General features: G+C 42.8%; 1 protein-coding gene across 1 annotated transcript; it reads left to right on the top strand.

Annotated features, from left to right (window-relative positions):
- Nucleotides 1-1,159: 1,159 nt before the first annotated feature.
- SRP19 (signal recognition particle 19) lies at nucleotides 1,160-10,079 on the top strand. Its single transcript, XM_074995223.1, has 5 exons — nucleotides 1,160-1,301; nucleotides 3,668-3,743; nucleotides 5,493-5,564; nucleotides 6,813-6,924; nucleotides 8,452-10,079. Exons 1-5 carry the CDS (start codon nucleotides 1,261-1,263, stop codon nucleotides 8,583-8,585), a joined length of 435 nt encoding a protein of 144 aa, XP_074851324.1. The 5' UTR covers nucleotides 1,160-1,260; the 3' UTR covers nucleotides 8,586-10,079.
- The last annotated feature ends 482 nt before the right edge of the window (nucleotides 10,080-10,561 follow it).

Raw genomic sequence — 10,561 nt, 5'->3', positions numbered from 1 at the left:
TACTTTGGCGTGTAGACGTTCCCTCGCAGCGCCTATTTCGATGTGGTGCTGCCCAACGTCGACGTTGAATGTCGCTGGCACCAGCCCTGGAGGACGTGTAGACATTATTCATCAAAATAGCCTATTTCGATGTAGCGTGCACATGTAGACATAGCCAATGTCATATAAATAATTGAAATGAAGGTCTCTTTACGTTAAATTATTGAATGGGCTGATCGTAGTAATTGTCCCCCCCTCCCCTCCCCGGGCCCCCTTTAAAAAGGCTAGGGCTATAGGTGCAAACTTAGCACTGTCAAACGTTTCTGCTGTGGTTAGCGTCACTCCTTCCAGCGCTGACTGCAGCGGGGGCGGGGGGGTAGGGTCAGTGTCAATACCGTCTATGTTGAAGAAAATCAGGGGCTATACGATGTAATATTCACCGCTTTCCTTCGCCACACAACCCATTTGCATCAAAGGACTTCAGTCACACGGGGGGGGAGGGGAGAGTGAGTCTCAACCCAACTGCTCTACAAGGGGCTCATTCCCCGCCCCATGGGCCCCTCCCTCAGCCCGGCTCCTGCCAGACACTGTTCCCGCTGCTGGCCGCACGCTCGCCCCCGCCCCCAGGCCTTTAACTCACGAGCCAGCCCCGCGGCAGCCCGTAGGCTACCTCACAGGCGGGGCCTCGCGGCGGCGGCAGCGGCGCACACAAGCTCACACGAAACGTTAGCGATGATGGGGGCTTTAGCCGAGGAGGCGGTTGCATCCCGCCGCCCCCGCAGAGCGGCTATCACGGGCACAGCCCGGACGCTCGCACCAGGGCGGAGCCCCCAGCCCGGCGGCTCGGCGCCTCGCGCTGTGGAGCCTATGGGGGCGTGGGGCCCGCTGGAGCCTGCAGCCGCCTCCACAGAAGCGCAAACCGCTGCGACAACGCAGCCAGTGTCGGACTCCGGGCCCGACCAGTCCGCCCCCTCCGTGCGCTCTTCACAGAGCGCAACCGCAACCTCCCCCCCCCCGGAAGCTGTTCCCCCGACCTGCCACCCCCGGTCCAGATTCAAATATCGCGAGAGTTAAAGAGCACAACTCATACGATGGTACGCGCAGGGTGTTCGTTGACTGACGGCTCTGTGGCCCAATAGGAATGGGGCAAGGAGGGCTAGCGCGAGTTGGGGGGCGGGTTTCCTTTGCGTTCCCTGGTGCTTGTTCTTGAGGCGGTAGCGTAGCGCTACGGGGGGCGGTGGTGCTGCTTGTCTCCGAGTCCTCACACACATACCCACCGCCATGGCCTGGGCCGCTGCCGCCTCCCCGGCGGACAAGGAGAGGTAACGAGTCCGCCCGCCCGGGCCTCGCCGGCGGCTGCGGCTCTTGGGCTGCTGTCGTGGACTCTGCGCCGGTGGGGTTGGAGGAAGCGCCGGCGTTGTCGTGCCCTCGTTTCGCACCGGCCCCTGGGCGGCTCGGCGCTGCCTGCGGCCGGGGGTGGGCGGGTGACCGGCGCGTGCGGGGCTGGGCGTCGTGCATCTGCCCACAGCTAGTAGAGGCGACCTTAATGCTGCGCCCTTGGCCGCGTGCCACACGCTGTAGCCTTTAGTTCGGTGGTCACAGAACGTAAGTGCCCCCCCCGGGCTCGTTTGGAAGGGGGCGCTATTTACTGCTTAGTTTTTGCCCTGTTGTTAAGGGTTTTTCCGTGGTGGTTATTGATGCAGTGTTGGACTATTTCATAGAATTCAAGGTATTCTTCGCAGTAGGTGTGCGGGTGGTGATGGTCTTATTTACTCGTGGTGAGCTGAGGCACAGGCTGTGGAAGGCAGAGTGGAGGGAGAGTACCCGAGAAAGTGCTTGAGTAGACGTACAGCTGGCTGCGGGGGGTGCCCCTTCAGAAAATTACTTTTGTAAAAGTACAGCCAACCACACACACTCCACGACCTGATTGTACTCAGGTATACAGAAGTGAAAGCAGCTGCACTTTTAATCAAGTAACTTTCTGAATATTTTGCCCAGCTGTGATGGTAGGTGAGGCATATCCACTAATTTTAGGTGTCTAGTGCCTTTTATTCTCGGGGTACTTCGGGTTGTATAGCATTTTATATATTCAAGCACGCCTTCTACGGATATTAACAAAGAGGGAGCCATGGTAGTCTATTTACTATCAAAACAAAAAGCAGTCAAGTAGCACTTTAAAGACTAGCAAAATAATTTATTAGGTGAGCTTTCGTGGGACAGACCCATTTCTTCAGCCCATACCCATACCAGAGTCTGGTGTGGCTATGGTCTGAAGAAATGGGTCTGTCCTACGAAAGCTCACCTGATAAATTATTTTGCTAGTCTTTAAAGTGCTACTTGATTTCTTCCACGGATATCTGTTGCGGTTGTGAATGCTCAGTATTTCTGCAAGGCAGATCCCAGAATCTCAATTTGGGAATCCAGAAAATGAGGAACAGACAATATGTCACAACCCGTGGAAAGCTGGGTTTAAGTGACTAGATATATCACGCAGAAATACTTTTACATCTAATTATCCAGAGCAGTATTCGGGTGCCTTAATCATATAAGCCATACTTTATGTTCCTGATGTCTGCAGCCTCATTTAGTGCACGCACACCAAATGTGATGACAAAGCAAGAATTCTCCAGAAAAGTCTTCTTTACTACACAGGTCTGTTTTATTTCTAGAGCTGAGTCCATCCTGTGTACTGGAAAACACAGGCATTATTGTGTAATTAAGGATAATGCGTGTACAGAAGGGGGTAGGAAACCTTGATTCAGGCATGTCCTAACTTCTTTGAGTGCTTGATTTTTGCAACCCTAATAATGTTCTTTTATTGCCACTTGTATGCAGTTGCCTAGGTTTTAAAAAAGACTATTGAAAAAACAAACTTGCATGTAGCATCACTTTGATACCCATATGGTTCATCATATATGGATTGGAACCTTTATGTTCACTTCATGTACCTCTGCCACTGAAGTAACTGATAAGAAGTTGTAGGTTGTCACCTCAGCATTAGCAGTGGTATAGCACTTCATAGAGATGGATGGGGAATGCAGTTCGCCAGTAGGTTTGATGAATATCTGCATAGATTCTTTGCTCCGTAATTCCCAGTTCTGCCTCTTCTGCTCTGCCTCTGGTAGTGTAACATAATGGGAAGTGTCCTGCAACTTCAATATAAACCTCAGTGTAGAGAAGGCTAGTAAGGAGGTCCTACTTAATCTTCAGTAATGATTGAATTTAGGCTTCCAAATTAAATATGAAAATGGCAAATGAAAGCTGCTAGCAAAAGTGGGGTGGTTTGTTTGTTGTTTTTTAAATGATTAGGTAATGGAGTTATCTGTTGTTAGATATCAAAACCTGGAGCTTAATAACTTTCACAGCTTCTTAAAATAGGACAAAAGTTGGGACAAAAGGGAAGTTAAAAACGCATGCTGCAGGGCTTTAGATAGCCACTAACCTAATTGTGATCATTCTGGCATTGTCCATGGTATGAGGGTAGTGGGGTTTTTGTTTTTAAATTTTCTGATTTGTTCAGTACTTTCACTATCTGGTAGTATTAGATAAAGCCACCATCTGATTTGGTGTAACGTTTTCTAAGTTTTAGAAGTGGGTATTTCTTTGCAGGGTGGGAAGGGGGTGGAATTGGATACTTTACAATATATTGCCAAAAAACAGTATTTTCTAATAAAAATTATTTTTTTAGGTTCATCTGCATCTATCCAGCTTACTTAAATAACAAGAAGACAATAGCAGAGGGAAGAAGAATACCTATAGACAAAGTAATGTGTTGGTGGTGTGGGAAGACTAAGCTTTGTATCATGATAGCTTGGAGGGAGTGTGGGAAGCAACTATCAAGGGTACATAAGCTTTTTTGAGAAGGGGAGGAAAGTTGATTGAATTCTATAACATGTCTTGAAGACTGAGCACTGGAGCCCAAATGAATTCAACATGGGAAAGGCTAGGTTTACAACCTCTTATTTGCACTTGTGCAAGACTCCAACACATCAAGACTAGATGCAACCCTGAAAAACCCTTGAAAGTTTGCTAGCCCAGCACAGAATCTTGCCAGTCCTTTCAGTGGTGAGGGGAACAAATACTGATCACCTAGTCAAGAAGGAGTTTATAAGGCTACCTTAACCATGTCCTCATAATTTGGTGATCCTAACCTAGATGTGGGTTTTTGTACCATTGTTTTGACTGTAGAAATCTTTTGTAGTATCAAGGATGACTGGAAATAGAACACATTTGAGTTACTATCTGTAATCTTGTTTTATTACTTCTAGTTGTGTCTAGAGTGCAGGAAAATGTCTGCAAAAATGATGCAAATCGCATGCTGCAATCTGGGTATCTTTTGCTGACATTTTTGTCGAGAGGCTTTTCCAACATTTGGCCTATCCACACAGGCCCAAATGTCGGGGAGAACCCGCTTTGTGGAGATATCCATTCTGCTTCATGGAACGAGGTGTTTAGGGATGTTGACAGAATGCTCCCAACGCAGCAGATCAGTTCCAAGAGATCTGCAGTCTGGATGCACTTTGTCGACAAAACTTCTGTGGGCAGTTCAGACACAGCCTGTGTCTACAACCTGTGTTTCATGGTCCAATAGGAGACAAGCAGATAGTGGAATAAATGTACAGTGTATGGCTTATTGAGAAGTGCTACAGATTGAACAATTACTACAAAAATCCCTATTCTCAGTATGCTTTGTTAGATTATTTTCTGTAATAGAAAAAAGTCATTTGTTTTAACTTGAGGCAATAGCTGAGTCTGTTACTTCAGTGATCAGCAGTTTAAATCTCTAATTGATGCCCTGAGCTTCTGTTTCTTTCTCATCAATCTCTAGCAATTCTTGGCAAAAAATGCCTGTCGTTGTCAGTCCTCTCTTAGCTCCTCAGTCTGTAACTGAGCGTATGTCTGTCTCTGTGTGTCTCTCTGATACAAACAACCCTGCAGCAGCAAGTCTCTGCATCAGAGTCTTGCAGATTAAGGCTCGTGCTACAAGTTAAAAATAGCCGAGCTGATGCTGTGGGTTTGTCTCAGAGCCCAGGTGGCAGCCCAAGTGAGAATTTCTGTAGCAGGTTGGGTTTGAGGGTTTTTTGTTTTGTTTTTAACTCCTAATTGTTCAAGCTACAAAGAGAAATCTTTCTCCTATCCCACACACTAAGAAACTAAAATTGTTCTTCTAAAGTATAAACTCTCTCCCTGTGCCTTCCTGGGTTCCTGCCCAGGCCCATCTAGAGCTAATGTTTCAACCTGTGCTTCTGTCCTCTCCTTGGGCACTTTGTTGCTTTTTTTTTGATATATTACCAAAAGGTGCAAATTATTTATAAACCTGGACATGTACAAGTAGAGAAGCAGGCAGGTCTGTTTTTAACTTGATCTGTCTTTGTGCCTTTTCTTTCCCTGACTGCTCTCTCACCTGAGAGATGTGAGGACCCCTGTCAATCAATACATAATTATGTAGTTTTGTTTCTCAGCAGGAGGTAATTTTTAAAAAAAACAATGTAGTATTTTTTAATTTTTAATAGGCTGTTGAAAATCCCACATCTACAGAAATCCAAGATGTATGTGCAGCAGCTGGACTCAATGTTCTGGTAGAGGTAATGTGAAACTTTATGAATAAATCTTGATAAAGACTTAAGTTTTGCCCGACAATGTGTTTTCTACAATGCATTTTCTTCAATTTTTAAAAGTTGATCAACCATGTCCCCTGATTTCTTTGAATGTAAGTAAACTTAGGTATTAAGTGAATGTTGGAACAATTGGAGAGTGCAGAAAAAAATTAAAAATGAGGACTAAAGAACACCTTACAGTAATAGGTTTAATGAGCTCAGTTTGTTTTACATATCAAAAAGTACATCAACAAGTGTTTTGATTAGTGTCTACTCTCATGGGGAGAAAATACTGAAGGGCTCATTAGCCTTTTTTAGAAAGATGTAACAAAAAACGAATGAATGAAGCCAAACTGTACTTAATTTCTAATTTAAATTTTACCCTTGACAGTAATTAACCTTTAGGACTAACTAGCAACATAAGCACTTCTCTTTCTTTTGGCATCTTCACATCAAGACTGGATGACTTCTTTGAATTCACTGATCTCTTCTTGATGTATCCATCGTTCACACTGATTCTCTTTACTGCAGCAGCAGACTGGCAGCTCGTGCTCAGTTGTCTCTCCACTTTGATTTTTGTTTTGGTTTTTTTTTTCCAGTTACTGCTTTCTGCAATGCAGTCCCCAATTTTGTAGATGTGGTCTTGTGTGCATAACTTTGCATTTGACTGTGTTGAAATGCTTTATGTTCAGGTGGACCCAGGTTACCAAGTAATAGATATTTGACTGTCTTGTCTGTCATTGTGCAATCTTTGTGTCATCTGAATATTACTTTTATCCATGTCTTCAAACATCTTTTGGTTTTGTGCCATATAAGTCATTTTTTTTCAGGAGAAATCTGGGCAAGGATGGCTTTCCTGTTTGCTTTGAAAAAACTTTTTCTGTTGCTTTCACTTCATTCTCACTAGTCCAGCCCATACCAAGGTTGCATTAACTTATGCAGTCTTGTTCTCAAGTGTAATAGACATGCAAGTGGATTAGTTGTGAAGTCCAGAGTATGATCCTGTTTTTCCCAGTGGACATGTATGGCTATTCACTTTCAAAGCACGTACTTATATGTTCCTACATGTGACTGTGACACCCCTCAAAGAGGTATATGTCTATGCGCAGTATCCGCTAGTTATGGATATTTTGGCGCACAAGTTTAAAAATATGAATTTAAATGTCTGCTTACTTTACAAAAATTCCTTTGTTTCTCAATGTCTAATTTAACTTTCTTTTTTCCTCCACATGCTAGAAGAACAAGTTGTACCCTAGAGAGTGGAACCGTGATGCGCAATTTAGGGGCAGAGTTCGAGTTCAGCTCAAGCAGGAAGATGGTAAACCATGTTTGCCTCAGTTTCCAACACGTGAGTGGAATATTTGTTGAGGGGATATGTGTGGTGAGAGAGCATGAGTAACTGCCTTTTTAACTACTTTTAGCAGACTCTAGCTTTTTCTCACAACGTTAGGCTGCTTTCATGTTTCCCATGGTAATGTTGTTGTGATCAGTCTATTAAACCATTAAACTTCATTATGTTTTTTTAGCTCATATACTTGTAAATCGTAAAATTGGCAGCTAGATGTGGTGAATCTGTTAGAACATGATTCTTCTGTTTTCAACTGGTCGTCAGTCCTATTTTTTCTTACATAGCTTCATTCTCATTTTAAAAATAATTAATTGAACATTTTTGGGGCACATATGGGGTGACCACTATCTCCAACAAAATAGCAGTGCTGCTTTAGTGTACTGTGGAATAGTAAGTTTCTCTCCAAAACCACATTCTTTTTTTTCCTGTTTTAAAACTGTATTGCACTTAGTTTTGTGTAAAATGTGGTCATGTGCTATCAAAACAAAAAGGCACTCCACTAGCACTTGAAAGACTAACAAAATAATGTATTGGGTGGTGAGCTTTCGTGGGACAGTCCCACTGGTCTGAAGAAGTGGGTCCGTCCCACGAAAGCTCACCACCTAATACATTATTTTGTTAGTCTTTCAAGTGCTAGTGGACTGCCTTTTTGTTTTGATAAATATAGACTAACACAGCTCTCTCTCTCTGTTACTGGTCATACCTTAGAAACTTCAGGGCAGTTTATAAACAGATATAGTAATCATGTTTGATATTTCAGTTTTCTGCCTAAAATGTTACAGAAAAGCTGAACTAGCTGGCCTAACTAAAAAAGCCATGTTAATGTTGACAGAAAAGTGAGGAACTAGTGTGCAGAAAGGAAAGGGGCAAAGACTAATCTACAGGGTAGGAGAACAAAACTACTGGCAAGCAGAAGGTGCCATTGATGGTACTGTGGCCCTAGGAGTTCCATTGATCAGCAGGGGAAAATAGAGCCATGAAATTTTCTGAGGAAGCAAGTAGTTGGGTTAGTGTCTTGCTCCCTTTGTAGCATGTTTTGGTGGTCCATCCACTTTGAGGTCTGGACCAGCTCTAGCCAGTTACAGTATTAGCACTCCATGTCCATATAAAGAGGAAGCAGTGTGGCACATATTTGAAGGTGTGGTCTCCCTCTGCATTGTTACCTGTGAAGCAAGTAATGACTATTGGAAAGTAAGGGTGAGGGCAGTGGCACCTCCTTGTCAGTGCAAGCTAGATCATGGTCACATTGATTCCTTGATTAGAGTCCAAGTTACTCTGACTTTTCTCTAAGTTTCCTCTGTATTCTACTAGTTGGAATGATTCAGATTAAAATTTCTCTACACAAGTTCCCCAACAATCAGTAAGTACCCTACTTCCAGGGAGCACCCAATATCCCACTGAAACAGAGAAGAAACAGAATATTTACTTGACAGGTTCCAGATAGGCCCTGACATTAGCTGGGGAGTCAAATATTCAGAATGTTACAAATGTTGTTCATATAAATTAACCCTTGCTTTTTGTTTCTAGGTAAATCGGTGATGTTGTATGCAGCAGAAACAATTCCCAAACTAAAAACAAGGACACAAAAAATGGGAGGTGCTGACCAAAATCTCCAGCCAGGAGAGGGAGGCAAAAAAGGCAAAGGGAAGAAGAAAAAGTGAACCTATCATTGGCATTAATGTTACTTTATATAGTCATTCTATGACCAGATGTGGATGGACATTGCTGTTTGTGAATCTGAATTGAGATACAGAAAGCGAGAAAACTGGTGAAGTTATACAGAATTGTCGTCGTTTTTTTTTTTTAACTGAACTGGAATGCATGTACTGTGCCTGACATTGTGTAGCAGTATTCACAGAGCCTCCAAATCAAAGGTAGCCGACAGTTTTGTAAGTTACAAATAACAGACAATTTGGAAGTGGAAATGTGATCCTTAATATGCAGATGTTTGGTTTAAAAAAACAGTTTATTTTATGTGGCCTGGATATCTGAAGTTGGTTGCCTAAGTATAAAATGTATTTGTGCAGATGAAGAAATATATCTTTTATGTTTGAATCCTATATATTGCTGTACTAGGGAAATTTAAAACAAAGTTGTCATTGCTCTGTAAATTACACTTTTTAATCATTCACAAATGTTATGAAGCATAATAAAGGAGGCAAAAACATTATGAAAACCTAATTGTACAAAATATTTAGTTAGATTTTTGCTCTTTTTCCCCTAGAGGCCTATTTGAAGAGTATATTTTCTACATCTCACTCCTATTAAAAGCTTGTGGCTGCACGCATTCTACTGAGAAATAGGAAGTGACAGGTTCCTTTATTCTGCCATGTATATGAGACTGTTTATTGATTTAAATGTTCTTTCCTTTTTAAAAAGTTACCGTATCTTTATTCTTACAATCAAATATTGGAAACGCAACTCTGTTAATCGCAAATACAAATATTTATTTTATTGATGGTGCCTATTGCCTTGGTGGGGGAAAGTTTATTTGGCGCAGAAGCTTAAGCGGATCTGGATGCATTAGCTATGGGAAGTAGGATAGGATTGGAAAGATACTTGAAGGCCTTACAGAGCAAAAAGTGCACTCCATGAGTTTCAGAGGAAGAATTGGTTTGGGAGTCGGAAGTGGGAGAGACTGGAGAGGAAACAGACCCAGTTCAATAAGGAGCCTCCATGTAGATCTCCATGTTTGTTAAAGGTTCATTCTGTGCCTGTTTGCTACAACTCTGCAAAAGTGAATATAGTGCTTCTAATGTGGGTTTGGTTCCCAGTGCTTGTATACAGTTATACAGATAAAACTGATTACAAGTGGTGGTGCAGACCTTCTAGCTAAGGATGTTTCTTTCTTTCGTGCTGGATGTGTCTTCCCTGACATGCTTCTTTTATGTGGTGATTGTTTAAACAAATGTGTGGAATACTAGATTAGACTGGTGGATGATCAAATCACAAACAAGAATATGCCCACTAAATTGCAGCCCATCTCAGTCAGGGGTCTTAGTTTTTATATTATGTTTTATCTGTTCTGTAATTCACTGTCATAGCTATTTGGCTATCTTACGTGCAAGTGGCAATGGGAATTACTGATTCTTCCTGTAACAGCAACAAAGGTCCTGTGGCACCTTACAGACTAACAGAAAAGTTTTGAGCATAAGCTTTCGTGAGCAAAGACTCGCTTCATCAGATGCTGGTCATGGAAATCGGCAGGGCCAGGTATACACCTAAGCCTCATCCTTCCTGACTGAGCCAGCTTTGTTATCCCTAGCCTTGCTCTGGCTTATTTATACCTGGCCCTGCAGATTTCCATGACCAGCATCTGATGAAGTGAGTCTTTCCTCACGAAAGCTCATGCTCAAAACTTTTCTGTTAGGCTGTAAGGTGCCACAGGACCCTTTGCTGTTACAGACCCAGACTAACAGGGCTACCCCTCTGATACTTCCTGGAATCAATGCCAGGGGCCTGGCTGTTACTTTGGGCAGTCAGGACTGATAATTATGCTATTCTGTGTGTAGTCTTTTAAATGAAAATAGAATTCTTTTTCTGTAACAGTCAGTTGTAACATGTTGTAACCACCCCTAGATTCTGCACAACTGCAAAGAGTGTATTTTCACTTGCACGTTAAATAATTATACATCAG

The sequence above is a fragment of the Carettochelys insculpta genome, chromosome 5 (genome assembly GCF_033958435.1).
Source record: "Carettochelys insculpta isolate YL-2023 chromosome 5, ASM3395843v1, whole genome shotgun sequence".
Classification (NCBI taxonomy): domain Eukaryota; kingdom Metazoa; phylum Chordata; order Testudines; family Carettochelyidae; genus Carettochelys; species Carettochelys insculpta.
The sequence above is the reverse complement of the archived record's forward strand: the minus strand, read 5'-3'. Positions and strand labels throughout refer to the sequence as shown.

What these genes read in the sequence shown, in the direction of transcription:
- SRP19 (XM_074995223.1), top strand. Translation starts at nt 1,261, where the DNA reads ATGGCCTGGGCCGCTGCCGCCTCCCCGGCGGACAAGGAGAG. An exon ending in GACTCAATGTTCTGGTAGAG is followed by an intron (nt 5,565 to 6,812) that starts GTAATGTGAAAC and finishes TCCACATGCTAG; the next exon opens with AAGAACAAGTTGTACCCTAG. An exon ending in TTTGCCTCAGTTTCCAACAC is followed by an intron (nt 6,925 to 8,451) that starts GTGAGTGGAATA and finishes TTTTGTTTCTAG; the next exon opens with GTAAATCGGTGATGTTGTAT.